The 26,568-nt window shown below is 44.6% G+C and overlaps 6 protein-coding genes across 13 annotated transcripts in view; 3 read left to right on the forward strand and 3 right to left on the reverse strand.

The window, feature by feature from the left end:
* The first annotated feature begins 5,245 nt into the window (after nucleotides 1-5,245).
* Nucleotides 5,246-17,267, forward strand: Gp150 (glycoprotein 150). Of its 2 annotated transcripts, XM_070213537.1 has the most exons (7): nucleotides 5,246-5,349; nucleotides 5,487-5,559; nucleotides 13,009-13,558; nucleotides 13,620-13,843; nucleotides 13,904-14,234; nucleotides 14,296-16,012; nucleotides 16,078-17,267. In XM_070213537.1, exons 3-7 carry the CDS (start codon nucleotides 13,028-13,030, stop codon nucleotides 16,410-16,412), a joined length of 3,138 nt encoding a protein of 1,045 aa, XP_070069638.1. In that variant the 5' UTR covers nucleotides 5,246-5,349; nucleotides 5,487-5,559; nucleotides 13,009-13,027; the 3' UTR covers nucleotides 16,413-17,267. The 2 variants fall into 2 exon arrangements, with proteins under 2 accessions (XP_070069638.1, XP_044251724.2); XM_044395789.2 differs by having other exon boundaries at nucleotides 5,269-5,559.
* On the reverse strand, nucleotides 17,069-17,782 carry LOC108064781 (uncharacterized). Its single transcript, XM_017152480.3, has 2 exons — nucleotides 17,647-17,782; nucleotides 17,069-17,591 (listed from the first exon to the last, which is right to left on the reverse strand). Exon 2 carries the CDS (start codon nucleotides 17,580-17,582, stop codon nucleotides 17,265-17,267), a length of 318 nt encoding a protein of 105 aa, XP_017007969.2. The 5' UTR covers nucleotides 17,583-17,591; nucleotides 17,647-17,782; the 3' UTR covers nucleotides 17,069-17,264.
* Nucleotides 17,783-17,860: 78 nt separating this feature from the next.
* On the reverse strand, nucleotides 17,861-20,203 carry T3dh (Type III alcohol dehydrogenase). Its single transcript, XM_017152478.3, has 5 exons — nucleotides 20,128-20,203; nucleotides 19,977-20,061; nucleotides 19,167-19,541; nucleotides 18,966-19,107; nucleotides 17,861-18,813 (listed from the first exon to the last, which is right to left on the reverse strand). The coding sequence occupies exons 1-5, from the start codon at nucleotides 20,175-20,177 to the stop codon at nucleotides 18,071-18,073; spliced, it is 1,395 nt and encodes a 464-aa protein (XP_017007967.3). The 5' UTR covers nucleotides 20,178-20,203; the 3' UTR covers nucleotides 17,861-18,070.
* On the forward strand, nucleotides 17,922-20,942 carry pgc (polar granule component). Of its 2 annotated transcripts, none has more exons than XM_017152482.3 (2): nucleotides 17,922-18,049; nucleotides 20,302-20,942. In XM_017152482.3, the coding sequence occupies exon 2, from the start codon at nucleotides 20,324-20,326 to the stop codon at nucleotides 20,537-20,539; it is 216 nt and encodes a 71-aa protein (XP_017007971.1). In that variant the 5' UTR covers nucleotides 17,922-18,049; nucleotides 20,302-20,323; the 3' UTR covers nucleotides 20,540-20,942. The 2 variants fall into 2 exon arrangements, with proteins under 2 accessions (XP_017007971.1, XP_070069644.1); XM_070213543.1 differs by lacking the exon at nucleotides 17,922-18,049 and adding an exon at nucleotides 18,454-18,472.
* A 274-nt stretch (nucleotides 20,943-21,216) lies between these two features.
* Nucleotides 21,217-21,611, forward strand: LOC108064784 (uncharacterized). The gene has a single exon (XM_017152484.3). It carries the CDS (start codon nucleotides 21,259-21,261, stop codon nucleotides 21,409-21,411), a length of 153 nt encoding a protein of 50 aa, XP_017007973.1. The 5' UTR covers nucleotides 21,217-21,258; the 3' UTR covers nucleotides 21,412-21,611.
* Nucleotides 21,602-26,568, reverse strand: part of Liprin-gamma (liprin protein kazrin) — a 49,899-nt gene continuing 44,932 nt past the window's right edge. For all 6 annotated transcript variants that reach the window (XM_070213541.1, XM_070213539.1, XM_070213540.1 and 3 more), the window contains 3 exons: nucleotides 23,722-23,833; nucleotides 23,060-23,083; nucleotides 21,602-22,999 (listed from right to left, as the gene is read on the reverse strand). In XM_070213541.1, the coding sequence (XP_070069642.1) occupies nucleotides 22,544-22,999; nucleotides 23,060-23,083; nucleotides 23,722-23,833 (592 nt within the window). In that variant the 3' untranslated portion in view covers nucleotides 21,602-22,543. The remainder of the gene's footprint in view (nucleotides 23,000-23,059; nucleotides 23,084-23,721; nucleotides 23,834-26,568) is intronic.

Genomic DNA, 26,568 nt, shown 5'->3' on the forward strand with positions numbered 1-26,568 from the left:
TTCTATGAGTGTGCATATGTCTGCTATGTATGTACATTTGTACATACGCGGCAGTTGAGTGGCAAAAAGTTGTGTTAATACCAATGTTAAATATTTGATTTCGATTTTATCTTATCGCCAGGGGCTCTCACATTCGCCGTGTTTGTTCTCGATGGGTTTTCGGGTGATATCACCCCTCTCGATTCTCAAGACCCTCTTGTATCCAAAGCCCTTTGCTTCTTTTACGCAAGAACACGGCGTTGGGCGCTAATTAAACGGATTTCTATTATTCTATTAGGAGGTAAGTTGAGGGGCACAATAACAATATTATCTCACCAGCCAAATATTCGCACACCCGAAACTTTTCTTTAATCGCTTAAAATTGAATGCCATCAGCCAGTTCGGCTGTTTGCTCACCTCTTGACTAGAAACTAAGCAATAGACTAAATCATACCCTCTAAAAGCTCTTCCGAATATGATTTTTAATGCTCAAATAAGAAAGTTATAAAAACATTTTTAAATTAAAATTCAAAACAATTTTAATATTTCATAAATTAAATGGAGAAAAAAATGCAATGTATTTATTTGCCTATACAACCTTTGTTTACTGATTGAAACATAGTATAGAAACGCCTGTTTATGGAAAACGGATAAAAAGGCGGACTATTGTTTATCTCACCCGGCGACCCACCTGCCGAAACGACGCCGCCGATCTTCTCCAGCTCTTGTATACGTCAATCGGTCGGAAGTGTCCAACGCCCCAAAACGGGCCACTGATAAAATGTGTGAGAAGTCTGAATGAATTTCTGTTTTGGCAATGGCCAAAATCTTAATTGCAAATCGACGATTTTGGGAGACGTGAACGTTAACGCTGGCAGCTGACGTCAGAGTGGGACATTTGAAAACTATGGGATCGTGGGCGATCGTCCCATATTGAGTTGCATATAATATTTACAGGCCGTGGATTGATCAGAGCCCAGAAAGCTGAGCTAACAAAGAGGTTCGAGTTTCGCGGCGCCTTGTTCTATCGCCTGTTTGTGTGTCTCAAGTAATTGTTTGGCCAACGGTCTATTTACCCACTAATTATATTACATATTCAGGCGGTTGCAGTGAAACCCCTTCAGTGGAACTTTGGAGAGGGCCCATGCGTCATGCAGTTCATCGATTTCCCTGCCGCATGAACGATGGAAACACTCGAACAAAATTGACTCTGTTCTCGATTAGATAGTCGTGATATTTATTAATAACATTAGCCCTCTCGCCTGACAAATATATCACTTCTCACCTCCGCCAAGCGGCCAATCAGCTGGCAACTGGCGGAAAGTTATGCAATTTCCAGAAGTTGTGCGCCAGAGATTGTTTGTTTGTCCAGCGGTGGATACCCAGTGCCTCAAGGTTAAGGCGTTGGCTTTCCCGCAAAAGTATTCCTGCAGCTGAACTGAATTCCCAGATCTCCGGTTTATGCCACATGGGGAACACTGTGTTTTTCGCGGTAGCGTTGACTTAATTGATTAGAGCACCTGACTAATTTCGTTTATGGGGGCTTTGCGTAGCGACAGCTCTGACAATGCGATTAAAGTTAATTTTTGGGTAAATATTGATACGATATCTTCGCAATACGAATGTATGCACTAACGATTAATTAAGCCCCGAATGCAGAGGTTATATAACTCTAGAAGTGGAAAAGTTTCAATTTGCTTGCAAATTAAATATTCCTTAGATGAGAAATCTCCTCGTATGCCAAGTAATGACCCACATTAATGAGATATGCGGACTCCGTGGCGGGGTTTCGTTTTCATTGACTCACTGACTGAGTGACTGACTAGGCGAGTGTCCCACAATGGATCGTCGATCGAGTGGCTTTAGCTTTTTTCTGGGCACTGCGATTGAGGGGCAGGCAAATGAGCTGCAATGAACCGGAAATTCACAATTAACCGTCAATCCCCCCACTCGAGCCGAGTTTCATAACCAACTGCATCTGCATTTGGAGTCGACTCCATTCCATCCACAGGGGTGCAGTATTCGTAGTCGGAATCGAAATCAAAATCGTATATGGAAATCGCACGTTCCGGCTCATTGCCCGCTGGACATTTATTTTCAGCCTAGGTGTAATTTTTAGATGCCTTCTTTGGCCCCCAGAAAATTTGATAAACAATGTGTACACAGCCAAGCATTTAAATTGTTTCTACGTGTTGTTCTACAAAGGCTTTTTCGGTTGCTGGCCAAAAATTATTATATTATGATCTGGCGGCAACGTGATCGCCCTTTCGGTTACTCGGCTCGGGTTGGATCAAACTGGGCGCCTTGATTTGGGGTCGCGGCGATTACAGTTACGCTGACTGGGAGAGTTCATTGGAGTCCCAGTTGCAGTCCCAGTCCCTTCGCCTCCCCAAATATCTTTATGATATCATGTAAATGCTGTTGGGCTTAAATATAGATAACTGTAGTTTCACTTTTTCGGCTCGGCCCATTCCTAGAATGGAATGGGAACGGTATTGGATGAGTAGCGCTTGAGCTTCGTACGTGACTGACGAATTGGTCATTCGAGAGCTTCTTTATCGTGTAGGACAAGTAAGCCAAGTAAATTTGAGCAGAGGGTATACCATAAAGGTAAATGGCTTTAGAAGGTGAGGTAAATTAAATATTGGTTAATTTTAATTTATCTATTAACTTAATTTCCTTTGAAGAAGTTTCATTACCTTTAGTAAAATATCTTACCTAAGAAAACACCTCTCAAAATGTTATCTTAATTTTAAAAACAAATTGCAACCTCCAAGTAAGTGATCTTCCTCAATGCAAGTCCCCAATTGAATCCTCCTGGATGGCTTGGTTTGACTAATGCGCATAACCCTGATTCATTACGCAAAGACTCTCTCCCGGCTTAATCATGCTGTTGCCTCGATAAACGATAAAGATTTTTCATACTAATCCCGCGTTGCAAGTGCAACTGGCAAATGGCATTCGCAGGTGGTCGCTAATCAACGTAATCAACTTGCAACAAGCTCGTTAGGCGAGCCAGACGAAGCATCGGCTGCAGCTTCATGGTAATCAGGCCACCAAGTTCTGGCCAAGTTTTTAGGGGGAACCGGGAAAGGAAAGGTAAACGCGGTGGTATCCGGCGAAGGCCGCTCTAACCAAATTGGTCAAGGAGCTGCCTCTAAGTCTCTGCAGAGAAAACAATAATTTTAATTTTCTCTTCTAGTAAGAGAATTTAAGGGCACTTTATTACAAATGTTTATGGACTGTTCCCAGAACTATAAGAGATTTTAATACAAAAGTTTAGATTTATTAAGTAAACAATAATGTTGTAAAAATAAAATTGAACAGAAGGGATTGTTTAATACTATGGAAACATAAATAAAATTTTTAAATCTCTACAAAAGCTTCATTTTTCGCTGTGTAGGACAGGTTTGTCGGGGCTGTCAGTTCATTGTCTAGGCAGCTAGCCTGACTTTACCGTTGCGGCGACTCGAGCGTTTAGTTGGGTCAAGGTCACCTCTGCAGATGGGAGTTCCTGGCTATTCGCCGGCAGAATCCAGCCGCAGAATCAGAATGGCTGCAATCGGGGGTCTCTAGCCTCGGCGGCAATCTTCTTGCGATGCCAGGCACGCACCAATCAAATGGCCGCCATTCAACGCCATCAGGTCTTCCCATCATCCAGCCAAAGCGATCCTCCGATGCTCGAATGCTGCAATGCTGCACAGATCGATCAGCGCCCAAGTGGCGGCGGATTGCTGCATTTGGTGCTGGCATTGCAAACTGCGTTCCCCATTGAATTTCGTTTTCGATTTGCTTCGATATTATTCATGCCCAATGCAGTGGCGGAATCGAAGGGGGGTTGTATTTAAATACTCAATAATAAAATAGCATTTATTTTGGGCAATAATTCAATGGTTCTTAATAACTGTTTGAAAATATTTTTGAGGTCCACTTAGTTATCCCTTTATCGCCCACTTTCAATTACGCCCATGTTGCTGCAAAAACAGCGACGACCGTTGAACACAAAGCTGAGATTTTTCACAAGAAAATATTCATGTGAAGGCGAAAACTGCGCAGGCGCATGTTTTGTCAACTGGCAATCGGCTGGCAAAAAGACAGCCAGACATTCGGAGGCTAAGGCTGAAAACTGTGACGTTTGCGTGACAGCGGCCACAGAAACAGCAACAATTTCAACTGCTACAATAACCGCATCCAGACGCGGTTTTGACCAGTTACCAATTTTGGCAGCAAGACTTTCATTTATTCGCGATACGATTTTGGCAGTTTAGGATCGCTCGCACAAAAGGGTACATCTCCTTATGACCCGGCAGAAAATGCGAATGGGCATTAACGGTCGCTTTGTAAAGGTTATAAAAATCCTGTTTCTAAATGGTTTTATTTAAAATAAAATGTTTGGCTGCATTTGTTTATATTAAAACGACAAAAAAGTTGTGAATCTATCCTTGTTTCGTTAAATGATCATCTTCTTAAAAGATCTAGCGGCTTCTATTTTACAAAAAAAGTTTAGGATGCGGAGGGGCATTGGGTATAAATCCTCCCACGAGTAAAAAGTACATGGAAATGTGACATTCAAAAAGTAGGCAACCAAAAACGTGTTTCAAAAGTCCCCCCCACAATTAAATCCTGTATCCGCCACTAAGTTAAGTACTAGGTAGGCAACTGTAAATGTTTTACATGAACTTGACTCCCACTATACTTTTGTTTTACATACCAGTTATTGAATTGATTCGTGGCGACATCTAGCGCTTATTTACAGAACTGCCCATGTATCTTACATATTATTTCTACATTAACTACCTGCGGAGGGTGTATTCGCTTCTTGTCCCAGGACACTGAAAAAAAATATACGTGCTTTAACTTAACTGTGGTCTTATTTTATTTTATTTTCAAACCTTCGGGTTAAGCAACAGCGATTTTAAACGGCTGTGTGCAGAGCCTATAATGCCCATAATTTGTAATATTCTATTGCGTCCACTGTATTGATGTTACAATTAAAATTAATTTATTATTAAAATTAATAGATTTTATTTGGACTTTCTCGATTCTGAAATGTCTTGTAGTTGTTGATCTTGAAACAACTTAAAGTGCAATCAAATCGCTAGGTCTAAACGAGAGTTGCAGAGCGAGCGTAAGAGCGTAAGAAAGAGTTTCACAAAGTAGTAAGAGTTTCGTCTAAGAGTTCGCGGGATTTTTTAGGGGGAAAGTATCGACTTTTTGAGATTTTTTAGGAAGAAAGCAACATTTTCGTCTGGTAACACTGGTTTCAAACTGCGAACTCAACAACTTGTTGAGCTCAGTTGAGTTTCAAACTTCAACAGGTGTTGAATACGCGCTACAGTAGACAGCTATCCCATACGATCAATCGATTCGGTAAAGCAAAACAAGCAAGCGGAATTAACGAACGAGCACGTGATCAGCGTCTCAAGTCGTAAATTAAGAAAAAGTGCCGGACCAAAAACTTGAAACCCCGGTGTGCCAGTCCACTAAAGTTTATGTGTTTCTTCTAGCGATCAAAAAACCACTCTTGGATTACCCCGCTTCACTTAGAGACCAGTTGTCTGCAAGCAGACCGCTTATAAGGTGAGTTTCTTGGGGCTTTGATCTGGATTTTGGATATCGAATTGTATCTCTAGTTCATGAGTCGGAGTTTTGGGATTTTGGGACTTGTAGAATCGATGGGAGTGGGGGGTTTTTCGGGAAGAAAAGTGCAGTGCAAGCGAGGGTTAATGTTTCGTCATTCAAAAGAGCGGGTGGGAGTGGGATAACACTAGTCGAACCCCTGCAATCAAGCAGTCGTCTCGCTCTCCGAGCGTATCTTTCCTTCTCCACAAGTGTGAGTGCGCTACCTGTGAATGTATCTTTACCTGGCGTATCTCGAAAAACATACCGAAACCCATACTCTCTCGCCTCGATTGCAGCTGCTCTTGTGTGTGTGAGAGTGAGTATATTGGCTCGCTGTGGTGACATATAAATTTTAAACCTGAGTCGCAATTATCTCGATAAATTCTGCAAGCAAAGCGATCATACTTTTGGTTCAAGTTCTTCAAGCTTATCAGTCGAGCCAATTAAGTTCCCTACCCCAATTATAGTGAAAAAAAACCAAAGCGTTTAAGCCAATTTAAGGCAAATGCACTGGGAAAGCCAAACAGTCAGGGGAAAAAACAGTTAAGAGACAACGCGTTGGCTTTCCACAACAACAAAAGCCACCAGGTAGATAAGATTACACCTGTGTATGTAGTCGGTCGTATCTGTGTGAGCCAGCGATCAGGGGAAAAACGAGAGGGAAAGGGGTGAAGAAACCGGTAATGCATTTACTCAAAAAGAAGTCACCTTCATAACAAACTGAACGCTCTGCTGCAAAAAGCACAACATACTCAACTGTCACAGTCGGAGAGATAAATCTATATAGTTTAGGTCCGACCATGATCGCAGTTTGCATATACCACCTATTATATGGTGGAAGACGGGCAAGCCAGCTATTGGAAAAGCTGAGTTTTTTACAGCTCCAAAGGTCACACTGTGGGTAGTATACCTATAGCATACCTATAGCATACCATACACCATACCCCTCGCTCGTGTTTAATCGGCTTCGAGAGCTTCCTTTAGTATCGGGCCCAATTAATCACAGACCAGAACTTCGATAACAGCCACGAAAAATTCTCCAAAAATAAATAATTTATTTCTATGCATAATTCAGAACCAGTTCCAATCGATTTTCAATTTTAATGCTAGCCGATTTTATTATAACCATCTCCGTTGGCTGTGGCGCGAACGAAGCTGGAATTTAAATGAAATGTACATCGCACACACAAATTATTTACCGAGATCTGGGCAATAAACACACGTTCATTTGATTTTGAGGTGCGACTCGATTTTCCAGACGTAATCAACCAGTTCAGAGGAGTGCACTGTGAATTCCTGGAAAGCGATTTTGTATGCAAATTTTCGCCCCAGCTCGACTTGACTACGACTTGGTTTGGATTGTTCTTGGGCAGGGCACTCGATCCGCTGAAGGATCAGGCAGACACATATAATGTGTCAGGCTGTCGCCAGTCGGCTGATGAATTCCGGGGGGCATTATCTAATCGCAACATAAGCCGGTTCCACATAGGAACCTCCGTACCGCCGTACCTAACCACCTATTTGTACAGATAAAGAGCCCAAAAAGCAAACACGGGGCCAGTTGAGACTTTGCCTCGCTCCACCGAGAGTTAATGAGGTCACAGCACTCTCCGCTCTAGCTGTTTCTGGTTTCATGGCTAGCAATTGGCCGGAGTACGAGTTTTTAGACTTACGACTACGCCGTGGAGGGCGAATTATGAATACTTAAACACATCTTTTATGGCCAGCCGGAGCTGGAGTTGGGCACTTAAGCCCAGCCAAACAATCAACCAGTCTTTCCGATCATCTGGGTGTGGGGGTAAATTTAACTTGGAGCTCCGTGTCTTACACAGAACTTAAGTGTCGGCACATGCGGCGTATGCGCAATGCGGCTGCTTTGCTCGCTGGCTCACTTAGAAGCTTTTATTTGGCACATGATTGCCATACGAAAACAGCGAAAAGTAAACTATTTTTGAGTGATTTAACGATCCAGGTTGCTTTGTTTTAACAGCTTTGGCCAACAATGATGTCATTTGAATGGGATTTGAATGCCCATACCTCCGGGGGAAAGCCGAATGCAATTCTCTCTGGCAGCTAGTTTTTTCACTGCTCAATTGAGCATGACGCTCGCTCCGCATATTTCGCACCCACATTGCGTTGACATTTTACCTTAACCCTGAATCTAATCGATCAAGCCTGACAGTCGGACAAAGTGGCATTAGCATTAATCAATTTCTGCCATAAAACATTAGTCATCGGCATCGCTGGTTCGGTGGTACCACCAGAAAGCAGCTGACAAATGGTGAAGTGTTTTGGCCCTATTCTCGGCTGCAACTTTCTCCTCTTTTGCAATTGTACTTTCGGAACCCAGCAGTTGGGCGTTGGATGCTAAACCCCTTTGCGGGATTGCCTTGACTTGCTCTGGTCTGACCATTACTCAAGATCTCCAGGCCTTAAGCCGATTTCACAGCCTCAAAGTTTGGCTTCAGGGTCTCGGCTTTGGGCTTGGATACTCACCCATTGGCGGGCTAATGAAATGCAGAGAGACTTGGAACTGGAAGTGACTCAGAGGAGTGTGTGCTTACGTGCTATGCAAGCGGTTTCGCGGCTCGGAATGCGGCCTGCCACATGGAACGTGGCCAACTACGTTGGTGGAGGCCGGTTGCAGTCATTCCAACCCTTAATGATATAAAATAGTGGAGTATTATGCCCTACACATGCCAAAAATGTATATTTAAAACGAAGAATACATTAGAAGTACGCAAGGATGAGTTCTTTTCTTACTATTTGAAGAGATCGAATTTAATAATTCGTTTTCCTAGTACATTTGATAAAAAAAGGTCGAGCTCCAGGAACTTAATGGGATTATAAACATTTATAATGCTTTAGTTTCAATTAAATTAGCTAATTATATTTATTATTATTTCACATAATTAAACAAGGACCCAACAACAAAAACCTTTGTTTCTTAATGCCTTTAAGTTAATAGGAACAAAAGCTGATTGCAGGTCTTTTGACAGCGGAGATCAGTGCCTTTCAATACTGGGTGCTTAGCACTCGACACTTAATAAATATATAGATGGCTCAACGGGTTGACAATTCCAGACATTCGTCTCTAGAGGCGCTCGTTCGACCGATAACCAATACGTGATGGCAAAACGCCTTTGTTATTGTCAACAAAGCCTCGTTCGAGTGCAAAGTTTAGAGCAAAAAGGTCGGAAAAAAGTGTTTAGTTTTTCGAAAATCACACTTGGTTGAGTAAACAAATTCAGGTTTCCGTCGGCTAAGCACAATGAAAAGCGCTTTTCAGCTGTTGGTGGCAGAAAAGTCGTGCCCCAGTCAGCCAGGCTTCTAATGTCGCATTATCCAGCACTCTAAAAGTCGGAAGCTGGAAGTCAGAGAGGCAAAAAGCGATACAGATATCGCTAATGAACCGCCCCCGCCAGGTGAAAGCCGGTTTCCCAGGCGCACCGCCTCCTTAAGTTCTTAATTTATGCCTCGCTTCCTGCTTCAGCATCAGGGCTATATATACGATACACCCGATACGATTCTGTTCGATCCAAACAAAGGGCAATTGCAGGCGAGGAAGCAGGCATAAACATCTGATCCGAATGGCTGAAATCAATTTATGGCACTTTTAATAACTGAATACCCATGCAGGGACCTCCCTCAGATAACAGCGAATGCACTTTATCGGCAAAGAACTCAGCGAACAAGTTGAAATTTTAAGTACGATCGATCAGGAGGTATTATTTAACGACAAGTTTTGGCAAGGTCTTAAGAAATGTCGCTTCGTTTATAGGAAATTGCAGCTGCTGCAAAATTAAACCCTCACCGCATGAAAAAAAATTAAAAGAAATTCAATTACTTAACTGACTTAGCGATACTCTTTCCTTTTAAGCAGATAAGACCTTTTTAGATTAGCTTTACCATTTCCTATAATCTAACTGCATTATTGATTGATTGTACCAGCAATATACCATTACAATGTAAAATGCCTTTGCGATTAAATTGTTTACGTAAACCCTAATGAGTTTATTTTGCTTCCAATAGCGCACATTCTCTGCAGAGAGTTCAAGCAACTTGAACGTGACACAATCGGTTATTTTACAGAAGCTACGTTTGGAAATGTTTAAGTTTGAGCGAATTGAAATGGCTTTTAGCAAGAATTTTTCGTAACTCGTAAAGTCATCTGCCTGACTTTTGGCTGCCACCGGGCTAACTTGGCTCACACATCTGCTGCGAGTGGCAATTTCCAGCCAAAAACCAGTCTGGCCATCTTTCTGAGCCAACAGTTTCCCCCTTTTTTCATTTTTTTTTTTTACCGACTGCGTGCTGGTGTGTGGTCAAATGTCGGCATTTTTTATACTTTTGTGTATATTTTTTATGTGACCGCCTTGGGCAATTTCGTCCATTGTACTGGCTGGCTGGCAAAAATTAACGTTGCAGAAATAATATTCCGGAATGGCGTCAACCGAGTAGGATACAGGCCACTCTAATGTACTGAACTCTTGGTCTGTGGTGTGTTTTTCAAGCAGAAATCATGATCGTAAATCTCAAAAATCAGCAGAAACTCGTGATGCTAATGAATCGGTCAACAAATTTGACGGCGTCGTGATCCGCAGATTTAGACCGGATGGAATTGTTTTGGGTTTGAGCCACCCTAATGAAGGCATCAGCTGAGGCATTTCCGTTCAGTCAGTCTCGCTCTTCCCATGGATCGATATCCTTAAAAGGGACGGAGATGAGTTCCCGAAAAAAATGCAATATTCTACCTACACGTCCGTTCCTCTCGTTTCACTTCCTGTTAACGCCAGCTATTTTTACCCAGCAGACAGCTCGATCATTATCCACCCACGCACACATATACTCAGATACTCGGAGATCCGTAGCATGAATGTATTATTTTGGGTATTTCTGGGTATTTGCCAGAGACATTTTTGTGCGTTGATCTTAAGTCGGAGTCAAGGCGAAACTACCTGAGTTCGATAACGTAGGCCGAGGTTCTTTAGCTGACCTTGCTGATCCCGTTGCTATCGCTCCGCAGGAATGCCATTTCTTTTCGGTAACATACGAGTATAATTTATAATATATCGGCTGGCCAGGGGTCGCACCCAGTTTCCAATTTCCGATCGACGCACCCATGCACCAATCGATAGCCGGGCCCCATCTGCTCTCTAAATCCACATGACATTTCTGGGTAACTTGATACACAAATGTGGGCTGCAGGGTCTCATGGGAATCGTTCATAACTCGAATCTGTTGACAAAGCCAAGACCACATGTCTGTGAACCAGTTGATAAACTAAAAACCGAAAAAACAAGCGACGAAGCCAAAACAAAATATAATAATAAATTGAATAGACCCTTACGTTTTAACAAATCTCAGTTAGTTTCGCGATTTGAAATCGGTTTGTTAGGCGACACTCGGGCGAAGTGAGCCTCTAAAGTTTTAACAAAACGATCCAAAATGTTTCCGTATCGGGTTACGCTGAGTACGGGGCCATTGGGTATAACAGGGCGAGATCAGGGTCTATCGCGATCGAATGTCAAAGTGTTCTAGAAACAGTTTCAGGAAAGCATTTCCCCCTTGGGTCTCAGCTAATTAGATGCACGACACTACAATGCACTCAGCTATATTTACTGGCGGGGGATCGATCGATTTATGAGGGGGAAGGATACAGCTCTAATCTTTACAGCCGTAGATAGCGACAGTAGTATATGATGAATTGGCTGACTCACGAATTTCCGAGTGGAAAACGTATTTGCATACATGTACAAGTATGGCCAGTGCCAGTTACCGGTTTCTCTCTAAACTTGAACGGAGCCTCCGTCTCAATCTCTCGGATAGCCCAGTTCGAGCGGACATCTGTGTACACATCGGATCGTATTGGATCGGTTTGGATCGTATTGGATCGCTGCAATGACAGAAATGGAATTAATTATGGTCGGTCGGAGTGTCGGCGGCGCCTTGGCCAAAGTTAAAGCCAAAGCCAAAACCGAAACCAAAACCAAAAGCAATTCAAAGCGAGCCAAAAAGCGCTGTCTGTCTTTCGTGACTCGATGAAATGTGTTAGCCGAAAGACCTAAACACGTTTAATGCGGTCTCGAGACTGCAGTTTTCCCTTCGGTTTTCTGTGGCCAGGCCAACTTGACACCCACTCACAAACACAGAGAGCTGGCTAAGCGGTTTTTGTGGGGTCTAATGAAATGCTCCAACATACGATACGATATGTATGTTCCCCGTATCCATATTGCATATTGGCTGGAATAAATGCGATCTATTCTGGCCGCGTTAACTGCGCACTTTGCATTTTGCTGGCGGTCTCCGATCTCCGATCTACGGCGATCCCGGGTCGTTTGCCTGGTTACGAAAAGCATTAATACCCAAAGATCTTTGTTTACCACTCGGCGAGCCACGGTCTCGAATTATGTGTTTGTTTTGCCATGAAAACGAAGGCAAACACAGGCGGGCTTTCAAAGGGGGCATCCACATCGAATGTCTGGAAAATGCATTCCAAAAAATGGTTAGTTGTATAAGAGACCTGAATCGTCGCGTTTTCAGTCTGGTTTTGGGAATTTCTTAGAATCAGCGAGCTGGCAAACGAGTTCTTAATTGGCGTCAAGAAACGCTCCGTGGGGATTCCCCTACTCGAATCAATTCAGGAGTAGAATGAGATTACCTAATTCACTCGTTAGCCAGTCGTCGTCAGTAATCAAAGGGCAAACAAACCGAAAGCCAAATAAATAAGCCACGAGCTCCAGCTGACGACAGACAAAACTCGAATTGAGACCGAGAGTCAGCGTTTCTGTATCTGATCGAGTGAGGCATCAACTTTCCGCATCTCCATATCTATAATATATAGCTGCCATATCAGTACTTTTCCGAAAAGGGAAGTACCTTACGGATATGGTAGAAAGTGCCAATTGATTTCGCTCAAACTCTGAGTAACGAGACGAAAATACGAAGAGAATCATTATATCTAACGGGGCAACTAGTAAAACGAAACAATTGCCATTAAACGATGAGCAAATATTTGGAAACTTGTGGATTCGGCTTGGTGTACTGACCAAATTAGCATGGCCATTGGCCAATGATGTCAACTCCCCGGGTGCCAAGGTGCTAATCAGGGGTGTCAGCATGGCTCACCGTTTCGCCATGCAGATCGGTGATTTTGGAGGAAATGGGTGATACGACGTGCGTATTCTGGGGCCAGCCATGAATACACGGCCACTTCGCCAGAATGTTGTTGATTCAATAAACGTATATCTGCTTATCTGGCTCCGGCAATTAGCGATAAGATACGGCTCCACTAGGTTGTGAGTTGTGAGTTGTGAGTCGTCTGTTTTTTCTGTTCCGTTTCTTGGAAGTGGCCACAACTGTACGAGTACAAGTCACTGATTCCTCTCTCTCTTGGTCCATTTGCAGTTTGCCCATCTACAGGAGAATGGGTCGCCAGTCGACTTGCAGGCTGGTCCTGCTGCTGGCCTTCAGCCTGGCCCTAATCCACGCCAGCCACTCGAGCGCCGTGAGCAACAAGATCCACTACGTCCAGGATGATCTGACGGAAAACGAGCTGAGCTCCGGCGAGGAGGAGGTGAGCCCCAAGATCTCCACGCCCAAAGTCAAGGAACTTCCCGTGGAGACGACGACGACCACCAAGAGTCCCGAGAAGAAGCCGACGCCCCTGGCCACCCAGAAGTCCCTCACCGAGGAGGCCCTCAAGGATCTAATGGAGGCGGCCAAGCACAGCCAGGCCCTTGCCGATGATCCGCACTTCAACAAGATGTTCAACTCGACGGTCGCCGCCGACGACAAGAACTCCACCGAAAGTGACGACAGCAGCGAGTACTACGCTTACGACGACGATTACAACTATTTCGACGAGGACTCGGAGACGACCACCTCGGGTCCCAAGAAGGCCAAGAGCAATCCCAAGCTGCAGCCCATCGTGGAATCCGCCTCCTTGAAGCCCAAGGTATGATCTTGAGATCTTGAGAGAGAGATCTTTAAATTTACTTACTTAATCTACATTTCAGGCGAAGACCTCCGACCAGAAGACCAAAGAAAGTACTAATGACATCGACAGCGACTCTCAATATGATTACGATGAGGACGAGGATGTAGATGATGATGAGGACGATGCTTCCGAAGATCTGCTGACCGATGATGAGCAGGTGGTCTTCAGCGAGGACGTTCCCTGCCCGCGATTCTGCCAGTGTGCCCGTAATGTCAACAGCTATCTGGTGGCCACCTGCAGCAGGTTAGTCTAATTCAAACTTCAAACTCCAAGACTCTAATTAACAATCCAAATACCTTTCAGACTCGACACCGGCATCCAGAAGTTCGGCTCGGACATCACCGACTTGGTGGTGACCAATGTGGGTCCCAAGTACCCCATCCTGATGGGCCCCAAGTTCTTCCTGAATCTGGGCCTCAAGAACGTGGCTTCGATCAAGATCGCCAACTGCACCTTGGAGTACCTGCACCAAGACGCCTTCCACGGCCTGAACGAGCTGTATGCTCTTAACCTGACCGACGTGGGTCTGGCCATCATCAATCCGGATACCTTCCTGGGCAACAAGAAGCTGCGCATGCTGACCATTTCGGGCAATGACCTGAGCGTGATGTCCAGCCTTCACTATCTGCTGAACGTAGGTTTTTGAACCTCTCTAATCTATAATCTGTAAGATCTTGTTAACCCGCTTTCTGCAGTCTTCCAGCATTGAGGAGCTGGACTTCTCGCGCAACAACCTCATGGAGCTGAGTCCCAAGGCCTTCTCCCAGCTGACCAATGTCGTCTACATCAACCTCAGCCAGAACAGCCTGAAGAAACTGCCCGAGAAGGCGTTCGAGAAGGTCACTCTGCTGGAGGAACTGGACCTTTCCTACAACTCGCTGACTGAGCTGCCCCGCGATATCTTCAACGGCACCACCCTGTCCATCCTGCACCTCAAGTACAACACCTTCAATGGCGATCTGCACTTCGGCACCAAGGATCTGCAGCAGCTGGACCTGAGCTTCAACTCGATCGTCCAGGTGCACCACAGCATGTTCGACAAGATGCCCGGCCTGACCAACCTGAACCTGAAGGGCAACGGCATCCGGAAGATCCAGCCCGACTCGTTCCTCACGCTGAAGAGCCTGCGCCACATCGATCTGTCCATCAACGAACTGGACCAGATCTCGGGAATGCTGTTCTTCAAGAACTCGGAACTGGACGTGATCCGCTTGAACGACAATCCCCGCCTGAGCCAACTGCCCACCGATGGGTTCCTGAGCTACAGTGGTGAGTTCACCGTCTACTACCTGGACATTTCCAACTGTGCCATCGGTCCGCTGGGCCACAAGGCCTTCTCCACCATGCCGCACCTGACCACCCTGAAGTTGGCCTGGAACAACATTAACCACCTGCCGCGTGAGGTCTTCACCAGGCTGCACAAGCTGATCGACTTGGATCTGAGCAACAATCTGATTCCGCGCATGGACGACCTGATCTTCATGGACAACGGCGAGCTCACCAAGCTGAGTCTGGCCGGAAATCCCATTAGCCGCCTGTCGGTCCGCCTCTTCCTTCCGCTGCACCAGCTTCGCTCCCTGGATGTCAATGACTGCGAGCTCACTTCCCTGCTCTCCGATCGCGAGATGGGCAAGGGCTACAAGATCTTCGACAGCCTGCGCAGCTTCAACGCCTCGGGTAATCTGATCAAGAAGATCTCGGCGGAGGATGTGAAGAGCTTCAAGAACCTGCGCTCCCTGGACATCACCAACAATCCGCTGAAGTGCACCCGCGACTTCCAGGACTTCATCAGCTACGTCACCCTGCAGATGCAGATGACGCCGAGGCGTCTGCCTGTCCTGGCCAATCTGGAGGACGATGCCACCATTGTGGAGCTGGAGACCCAGGCGCAGGCCGGATGGGCGTCCTTGGCCCACGAGGTGTGCAAGCATGCCGAGGGCTCTGAACTGCTGGACGAGAAGAAGGCCGACAGCGCCGAGGAGAAGCTGGAGAAGCGGCTGAAGGAGAGCGAGAAGAAGCTGGACGAGGACGAGGCCAAGCTGCTGAGTGTCCTGGACAAGAGTGTGCTGGACAAGAGCCGGCTGAAGGGCATGCAGGAGATCATGAAGGGCTCGGTCACCGCTGAGACGGTGAAGCCCGAGGACGATAGTTCCGAGGAGAATCTAAACAATGGTGGCGAGGACAAGGATGAGGACAGCAGCGACTATGACAGCGACGAGGACGACGACGATGATGAGGACGATGATGATGATGATGACGATCGCTTCGAGGAGGCCAAGAAGGCCGAGAAGAAGGCCGACAAGGCCTTTGACAAATTTGTGAACAAGGAACTGAAGCCAGTGCTGAAGGACGAAGGTGTCCAGGCGGAGGAGGTGGACATGTCCCAGGAGACACGGGATCGCTTCCTGCTGGGTGAGTTATCTTGAGTTAACTATGGGAGGATTTACATAATATAACCGAATGCTTTACCCCTTCAGACAAACTGGGCTTCGACAGCGAAAGCGAGGAGTCCGATGAATACACCGAGAAGATGATCTTCCACGGCCAGCTGTCCTACGACCTGGTGGTCCCACTGATCATCGTGTCCTTCTGCCTCCTGATGATCGTGCTCTCCATCGCCCGCGTGATCTACGTGGTGCTGCGCAAGCGCGGCGAACGCTACCGCATGGCCCTGCTGGCCTCGAAGAACTCGTTCGTGTACCAGAAGCTGAGCGAGGACATCGTCAAGCCCACCAGCGCCAAGGATCAGAAACAGCCCAAGCACCTGAAGCAGCCCAAGGTGCACCGATATGCGCCCATCAACCAGGTCTAAGGTCTAAGTCCACCTAGAATCAGCAGTTCCGGGTCGAACGAGTTGCGCTGTTTTTCTAATTTATAAGTTTATTGATAGTTGAAAAAGTGGAAAATCACATCAGACAATTGACTACACGCAAGCACAAGAATGAAATGAAACAGGAGCAGGAGGAGCAGTTAAAAGTATTAGCGAAAGTGCGAGGAAACAAAGCAACAACTGAGAAATACTTGAATCCAAATAAGAGGGAGAAGAATACTAGGAAACCAATCCTTTGTCCATGAAATAGCCTATACCGCCTAGAAAGTAGAGGTGGGTTTTTGAGTATGCGTTTGATTAGCAACCGTTTCGAAAGCAACGGACTTGCAACCTATCGAACCACTGCCCCCAACCCAATCCAATCTATCCATATCCACATCCATATATACTTATGAGAATTTCGGGAACAACTTGAAGATTTAGTGCCATTTTGCCAAAATTCAAACCGAGCGTAAATTACTTAAAAACATTAGGGTTTCTAAACTGAGTGCCACGTCGGGACTGAGAAACGAGGCGAGAGGAGCAGAAAGTAGTAAGGGTTTTAGATCCGAGTCTGTGTAGCAAACGGTTAGAAGACTCCCTAGAATGACGTCTGATTTTTAATCTGATCACGAGATGAGAGAAATAATTATTGCATAAACTATGTTAAGTCTTTTTTATTACCTTTTTTCCAATCGAATTCAAGTAACCGCTTGACGCATTCGACTTTGAAACCAATTCCGAAAACAATAAATTATTTTAACCAAACCGATCGTAATCTTTACAATGCATACTTAATAGACATACATACGTACTTTTAACAATAACATGCCTTTCAATAAAATTGAATATATTTTATCTGCGTTCAATAAAAGACTCAAGTGGTCCGACATCCCCTTCCTCCTCAACGTAGAGGGTTAAGTCTCGCTGGAAGGCGAGTGCAAAGTCGTTTACCTCCTGATCCCGCTTCAAATCATCTCTAATTTGGCGCCACATCAGTTCAAATCCGCTATCGAAGGGCATGCCCACAAATCGGTTATGTTTGGAACGAAGCTCCTCACCGATCTGCTGCCACATTATCTCAAAGTCCCTGTCGTAGGGCATTCCAATAAATCTACTGCCGTAATCGGAGTATTTAAACATGAATGAATACTCATGTTTGTAGTTGCGCATGTCCAAAATCTGCAATATTACTAAATTAAAATGGAAAAATAAAACCTTTTTGTGCTGTACATACGATGCTGAGATGTCAAGCTTTGTATTAGCTACGTATTGTAAATATTTTTAAATATTCCAAGTTCCAGCGTTGCTCTTTCCTTTTCAGCATAGAAATACTAACTGAAACTTTATAAGCAGAGGACTCTCGAGCGAATGCCAGACCAAAAGAGAGACCACAAAATAATGCTGAATATACATTAAGTCCATAATGTAAACAGAAACTCAGAAAGGAATCAAATTTCCAGTGATTCTGTATGGGATTTTTAATGGTATATATATGTACACACAAAAGTATATGGTCCACTCTAAGATTGGTAAGCGCTGTTATTATATTGGAATTTTAAAAGCTCAAGCATGGTCAGTTTGTAGACCAGGAACCGTTAGTTTAACACTTTTTCCTGAAGCGAACCAGTTGAGCGTGGGTAAGTTAATAGACCACCAAATTAATAGACCACCATGGAGTTCTCGAAGAGTTGCGACAGATTCTCCTGCGTCTGCGCCCTGGGTGCCAGCTTAGTGATCCTCTCCTGGGGCAGGGTTCCCTCAACCAAAGCGGGCACATCGCTGCTAGAGAATCCCAGCTCGCGGAGGCCATTTTCGATGCCAGCTCGTTGCATAAAGCCGCGTACAGTGTCCGCCAAAAGACGACCGGCGTCTGAGTTTCGAACACCCCGCACCTCGGCGCCCAGCAGCTGGGCAGCCTCCAAGTGCCGCTCTGGACAAGCTGGAGCGGTGAACTCAAAGACCGCCGGAGCACTGATCACCACAGAAAGACCATGAGGGATGAGAGCGTGATCCGCGGCGTAACCCTTGGGCTTGTAGTCCCTTACATTTCCGGAAATCGGGTAAGAAAGTCCGTGGCACAGGTGAACGCCGGCGTTGCCGAAGCCCACGCCCGCCATCGTGGATGCCAAATGCATCTGGGATCGGGCCTCCAGGTTGTCTGCCTGGTAGATGGCGTCCACGAAGTTCTTTCGTATCGCCTCCAAGGCGAAGCGGGCCCACACATCCGACACGGGATTCCTGCCCTGATATGTGGGTCTCAAGCTGGGATCACTGGGCGCCGGACCTCGTTCCCGGTAATCCACCGCCGTGAAGCTCTCCAGAGCATGACAGAAAACATCAAAGCCGGCGAAGGCCATCACTCGTTCCGGCTGGGACAAGGTGTGCAGGGGATCAATTATAGCTAAAGTTATAAAATCAAAAATTAGTGAGAGAAATTAATTTAGTGAGTTTTAAATTGAAGGTATTTAGATTGAATTCGATTTGAGTTTCTAAAGTTCTTAAACATTTCATTATGGTGCGCTAGTATTTATTAAATCGAATTAAAGTGCTTACCCAAAGTAGGCTTTAGGAATTTGCTGGAAATCCCAGTTTTGGCATGCAATTTCTTGTAATCAAATATAGCCACCCCAGTGGTTTCAGAGCCCGTCCCCGAGGTGGTGGGCATGGCAATCAGGGGCTTCAGTTTTACAGATATCTATGGGAAATTCAAAATTATTAATATTCATTCTAGTGTTATTATCATGCAGATTTCACCTCCTTGCCCTTGCCTATGGGACAGTTAACATAGTCCAAAAATTCAGCCTCCAGATCACTGCTAAACAGATTGGCTGCCTTGGCTGTATCCAAAGAAGATCCACCGCCAATGGCCAGAAACGCATCGAATTCCTTTCGACGAGCGAACTCCGCTGCGTGCCACATGCTGCCATCCGTGGGTTCCACCCGGGTTTCATCGTAGATTTCGTAGTTGATTCCATGACGGGCGAGTGAGTCCAGGGCCACTTTCACAGAGGGCAACTGCACCACGTTTTTGTCCGTCACCAGGCAAACCTTTCGGGCTCCCAGGTTGCGAAGATCAGCTCCCACTTCGGCACTTACTCCGGGTCCAAAGCGAACAGTTGAGGCCGACATCTGTTAAATGGGAAAGGGATATGATAATTATAATCAATTGATGATATCAGTACGACCTAGTTCAGATAAGAGAAAAATTAGTCCATCATATAGAGTAGATTAGAGTAGATGGGTGGTGCTGATTTTAATATATATGAGATCATAATTAATTTCTATGAAAATCATAGATCATAGAAAATCATTTTTATAGAAAAATCAAGTAATTAGTAATTATTTTGCAATCTCCCTTCCGTATGATAGTTTTCATTTAGCAGATAGTGGTTTTTAACTATCCAAATGGAATTGAATTGATAACTTTTTCATATGCATTTCAAGGGGGCAGGCTATAGTAATTTTAGATTTCAGATTACTATCTGCTTCAGACTTTGAATGTCTGTCTGGAGATGAGAATCTGCTATCTGCAGGTGATCCAAAGTCCAAGTTTTAGCCACTTACCTCGAAGGCGTATTCCATGCGACCCGTTTGGAAGGCGATTGGAGCAGCTGAACCATAATTATGCGAGTGGGCGGGGCACTTGCAACTGTAAGGTTATTATAATATTTAAATTTGTGGAAAACCTTCTACAGCTTTTTAGTTTTAAACTTACGAGTTGCCCACGATCGTGTTGATCAAACTTAAGACATTCTTTCGCGACATTCTGTATACCAATGGGATCAGCTGTTCCGACTCTTCGTTTGATAAGAACCCAAATCGATAGTTGGCGCCAAACGACAATAGTTCCCAATCGATAGCTAACCATTTGAATCTCTCTATCTTTCAGCTTTGAAAAAATAAACCTGAAAATGTGCGACTACCAGATGGAATACTCCTTTGTTTTTGAAGACAGCTCCTGCGAGGGCGACGTTTCAATGGCCACCTATGACAATGGATTCGAGTCCATGTGGCAGCAGGTGGGCGAGGAGCTGCGCAGGGAGCGGGAAATGAACGAACTCGGCCAACTTTTCCAGCAAAACTTGAGCCTGAGTCCGCCGCCCTTCGCAGATCAATGGAGATTCTGAGGGGACCTGCCAAAGCCAGCTCATTGTGATATTTGTAAATAATAGATTTAGCAGATCATTCGCCATATAAGTGGCCTTCTTTAAAGCACTTTCGATAAGTGCTCGTGGATTTTATATTATAACTAACAAACCCCAACATGTTTTTGTATACCTTTGTTTATGAAATCATCTCGTCCGTGTTTTCAAATGTTTGCTTTCGTGAAAATTCGCTTTGTTTTGTCACTTTACCAAGTAATCAATTTGTACCAAACACCAATGATTGTTCATAGATCTTAATTTGGCACTAGACTGCCTTCGATATCGTAAAGCTTAGCCCATTCTGTATACAAGAACAAAGAGGAAAGAAATTTGTCCAATACTTCTCCGAAACGATTCTAATAAATTTCCAATGTATAAAGTTTGATCGTTCGAAAGCGAATTCGTTTTTAATTAGAGGTCCCACAATGAGATGTGACTGCGATTCAATTGCAGGGGGAACAATTGTTCGATGGAGCTAATTACCTAAATGTATGTCCGCCCATTTTTCGCGCTAGATTTACAACTCAATTTGGCGCGTTATCTGGCCGATCTGCGAACATAAACAACTGGCAATGGTAAACGATGTTGACGGCTGTTCCCCTCATTAGCATGCAGATCGTCGCCGATCTGCTGGGCGCCAGACCATAAAACGTTCGATTCGCGACCGATCGGCCAGCAGTTTGCATCCAACATCGAGCGAGATGAAGTGGCTTAGTTTGTTCCTGGTATTCGGGATCCTCGGACTCATCGGCAGCCTGGGCACCCTGGCAATGGCGGAGCCCAATCCGGAACCCAAGGGTCGTCCGCACACCACTCGGCGTCCTCGGAACGATAATGACAGCGATCGACGTTAGCAATCCGATCGGATGGAGGAGATGGAGGTGGAAAAATCTGCAAGGAGATGCACCGAACCACAAAGAACCCAGGAGGCACATCGACTCTCGGTGAAGGTGAAATGTTTTGGAGTCGAGAAAATGCAATATGTTGAGGTCCTGCTCATCTAGCGGGTGGGATCTCCCCCGAACACAATAAACAGGCTTGCGATTACAACAGAGTTTTGATCATTGGTTTATTCGATAGTTTTTGTTCGTCATAGGTCTAGAGTTAAATTGGTCAGCTTAATAATACCCTGACGCTTTCGGGGATTCTTCGATACTGATAGATTGGCGGATAAAGCGGGCTGACTGACATTCTTTGGTTGTGCGAGGGTTTTCGGGGAGTGCGTTTGTAATTACCATATATTTGATTCTGTTTCTGTTTTCTTTTTTTACCATTACCATGCGATATTGAACGTTACTTAGGGCTTACCGTAATTTACAAAGTGCCGCCGTTTCGCGGCTTATCAAATTTAATTCAATAGTTTTCCGTTTCCATTTGCTTAGCTACGATAGTTTCGGTTACAAAATAATTTCAATTTATCTAAATTGCAATCGCACCTCCAGTGTCTGCATCGGCTTATAATTCTGTGAGTATAGTATCTTTCGACTCGACGTGCCTCTCAATATTAACTCGGTTTAGAACTAACTTTACACGTTACAATTACAATTAGAATTACATATACGCGACTGATTAAACTATTCCAGTTTGAGTTCGGGGTGGAGTGTTTTTATCGTTCATTCTTTTCTTATTTTTTTTTTGCCTGCGGATAGAGCCTAGTCTACACAATATTTATGTCGTTAATTACGTTTAGCATATAGTTCGTAGTTCTATCTGATTTGATCAAATGATTACTCGCTTACTTTGTATTTCTTGACGCATATGTATCTGTATCTGCTGAATGCTTGTATCTTGTAGGTGGGTCTGACACTGACTTGAATATAATTGAGTTTGCTCACAGGGCCTAAGCTCAAATGCAGCTGGGAAGGTTAATTGATTGGACTCTGAGGGGGAGGGGAGAGGATGGTCTTTGATTTTCATGCGGGATTACAGCTGAGTATCTTTGGTAGTGGTAGTTAACATGAATCCTATCTAGCTAGCTTTTCACTCTTATTCGGGGGACTCCGAGGAGGCCGAGATGCCCCCCAGGCTGCAGGCTCCCACGCTGCCCGCACTCGTCGAGGCCCCAATATCGCTGATGCTCTTCACGCGCCGGCGACTCTGCTCGTACAGCATCTGGGGGTCCGTCAGTCCGGCATCCAGAGCTCCACCACCCACGGGCGGAGCACTCACTCGATGGCCGGGCGGCGGACCGTGACTGTAGATGCCGCCAGCCGAGGGAATCGGCGGCGGAGCCGTCGTCGGAGGCGGCAGGAAGTGGTGGTAGTGCTGCTGCTGGGGATTCGTGTGCGGATTGGGATACTGGTGGCCTATGGTTGCGTATATTCCTCCGCCACCCTCGCTGCTGCTGTACGAAGGCGTTGGGGAGGTGGAGTTCCCGAAGGAACTGCGGTCGCCGGTGCGATGGGGTTTGCTGTTGAACCGAAAGGCTTTAGAAAGGGAGCTCTGCAAGGAGAAAGAGTGGCGTTACTAGAGATTCTTTGGGAATGCAGTCTACCATCTCACCTGAGATCCTTTCCATGCCGAAATCTGTTTGGTACAAGAAAGGAAAGAAACAGAATATTAATGTTTTCAATTGGCCTAAATAGGTTTTATTTAATCTCCTAAAAGTGCGCTAGGGAACTGTCGTGAAACTTGTGATGTCGCTAGATGCCTATTAACTAATTAAAACTTGTACAATTTTCTTGATTATGATTAAGTTTTAACAAGTTTCTATTAAATCTGTAAATATTTAGAGGTTTGAAATCACTCTAAAAGGGCGTTAAGGTGCCTAAAAGTATGCTGTGAAATATTTTTCCTCATTTTCTACGTGTTTATCAGCACTCAGAGCTAAAATATATCACTTACTTGCAAGCACCTCAGAAAATAAATGCATCATAAATTGAATTTTCAATTTGGATGAAAGCTTGAGACCACAAAACAGGCTTTCAGTGAGATGAAAACACTTGCTCGTTGACTCCCCTTGGGGATTTAAATAATTTGCGACATAGACACCGAAGGACAACAAAAGCTTCACGTCAATTCAGGATAAGGACACATAGTATATAGTATATGCTTTGGCCAGCACTAGATTATCGTATTCAAGACTTAATTGGCAATAACTATAGGACTATAGCCTGTAGCTAGTACTATGGAGAACAAGTGCCTAGTTAGTTGGAAGTACTTACCCTGAGGTTGCCGCTCGAGCGGCGATCTGTTGTGGCATAGTGCTGCAGTCCGCCGGGTCCCGTTAGTGGCACTACGCCGCAACCGGAACGGATGCCCTGACCCAGAGTCGCTCTACACAACAAACATGGCAATTTCGATTTGCGAATTTTTGCATAGGTCGTATGCGTGTGGGTGTGTGTGGTTGTGAGTGGGTTGTTGTTTTCGGGTTGTCGGGCGTATCATATATATCATGTTGTAGATGGGTTGAATGTGCACGTATTTTCGATTTTCATAGGCAAGCAGGCATTTCATAGGCAGGCAGCACATTAAAGACAGGACACAGACGGCAGATAACGGGAGTGTTGAGTATTGGAGATTGGAATTTGAATTTGGAATTTGAATTTGGAATTTGGAGAATGGAGTATGGAGTGCGGTTGGTCAGGCAGAGCAGCAGAGATAGCGATATAGAGACAGAGAGAGAGAGCAGGCAAGGCAGGCACACATACACACACAGAAAGTGGTTTCGTTGGGGTGTTGTTGAGTTGTTGTTGATTGTTTGTTGTTGATTGTTTGTTGTTGTTGAGTTGTTGTCGTTGTGTTGGTAATCGTGTTAGACAATCAAGCAGAGTTAGCAACAACATCAAGCCGTCGATTCGATTACCAAATTACGAAATTGAAGAGGAAACATACGGATGTGAAAGCAAAAGAGAGTGGATCAAATATGTATAGGAAAGATGGAAAAAGAAACGGGACAAAGACGAAAGAATCTGGTTAATCAATGTTGTAGAGTTACTTTTAATTTGTTTCGTATGCTTCGCTATGGCGCAATAAACTACACGTAGCGTAAAACAACAAAGAAATCAAAGATCTATGGTGAGTGAAAAACCCCCGAAAAGATAGTAAAGTAAGGAAAGGAAAAGTAACTTGAGAAAAAAGAATAGCATTGCTAACAGACACGAAACCAGCAGCCATAATATTTTGTTTTTGTTTTTCTTAAGCCTTAGAGTTCCAATCACACATAGTATCGATAAGGTATTTGTATGCAGTGGTACTTATTTAGATGACAACGGTTAGACTAGTTCAAGCTACTTAAAAACATTGATAACACATACATAGAACTTGTTTTCGAGTGTCTGCGTATGTTTTTGAGTAGATGTGTGTGTGTGTGAGAAATAGAGAGAGATAGGCTACTTAGTAAGCAAGTTTTACTTACAATTGACACTGTAGTTGCAAAATTGCGAAACCAAAGTAACGACTTCTTAAAGAAATTAACTTAGGGGAATTGCCCTGCGGTCAAATCAACATTTTTAACTGCTCCAATATGCAAGAAAATATTTTACGCAGCCATAAGCAAGCTATGTCAATCGAAACAAGAAAGGAAGCTACCTTCGGCCAGCCGAAGCTTATATACCCTTGTAGATGAAAGAATACTCACTCGGTGCAGTTCCAGGGATTCCAGATTCAGCGTTTCGATTTATTTCAATTTTGTTTTTAAGTAGTCAAGAATCAAAACGCCTACTTCCTACAAAGTTACAATGAATTTTCTTATATTTGATTGGGAGCCTTAAGATATAGTGGTCCGATCCGGCTGGCTCCGACATATGTACTACCTGCAATAGAAAGAAGACCTTCGGGAAAGTTTCATCGCGATAGCTTTAAAACTGAGAGACTAGTTCGCATAGAAACGGACAGACGGACAGACGGACAGACGGACAGACGGACAGACGGACAGACGGACAGACGGACAGACGGACAGACGGACATGGCTAGATAGACTCGGCTATTGGTGCTGATCAAGAATATATATACTTTATGTGGTCGGAAACGTCTCCTTCACTGCGTTGCAAACATCTGACTGAAATTATAATACCCTCTACAAGGGTATAATAAAACTATCTAGTGAACACTTTTAAGCTTTTGAAGAGCACGACTCGATACCGCAGGGCAAAACTCATTCAGAACGCTTCACAGTATGCAACACCAAACATGGACTATATCATCTAACCACTGAAATGTGAGATGTGTGTGTGTTCATGGACTCGTGTGCGAGTGTGTGGTCATGTAATTGGTCTTCAAGGTTCCATTGTGCGCTTAGTGGCTGTCTAACCGAGCTCTGAAAACAGCTCCTGTATCACAGAGAACTTGGGTGTTCCGGCCTAGTGACAAAAGACGCTCGTGTGGAAGGGTGTGTGTTTTGGCATTTGCAATGCTCTATATTAATATCCGAAGTACTATCTGCCTTCCTCGATGACATTGACATAAGCCTTAACTCTACGATTCTACTACATTAAATGCCTGACTTGTAAGTCAACCTAAGTAAATGCAACGTTAAGCGCTCCACGGGGAGTGTATCGTTATAATATCGATATCTGGATATGCAAAGCTTGGACACTGGTTTTATTTTGTTTCTTATGTGTGCGTTCCTAGTTTACTGCCTAAAGCACTCAATTGTGGTATGGTTACATGTAGTTCTACGAATTCTGGGGTGAATCTATCAACTATTCGTAATGACGAAATGACTAGCGCTGTGCTCCAGTTATTGTTCTCTCCCTATAGTTATTATCGTATCATCTTCATCAGCTTGGCTAAGTAACTCAACAGTATGAATCCCATTTGATTTTTGATTATTTATCATGTTCGTTTTCTTGTTCTTTGGTTCGTGCGGATTATTTAGTGGCCCTGCAATTTGGCCAATTGTCTGGAGGCTTCCATTTGAAATTCTTCCATTTGACAGTAAATAAGGTATCTGCATTTCGGATGTAGAAAATACAAATAAACATGGATCGAGGTATTGGTTGGGAAAGAAAAGAGAGAGAAACATGGCCACGAGGGCCGCCATTAGTGCGATTCGCTTTACGGGGCGGTTT

The sequence above is a fragment of the Drosophila takahashii genome, chromosome 2R (genome assembly GCF_030179915.1).
Source record: "Drosophila takahashii strain IR98-3 E-12201 chromosome 2R, DtakHiC1v2, whole genome shotgun sequence".
In the NCBI taxonomy this organism is placed as follows: domain Eukaryota; kingdom Metazoa; phylum Arthropoda; class Insecta; order Diptera; family Drosophilidae; genus Drosophila; species Drosophila takahashii.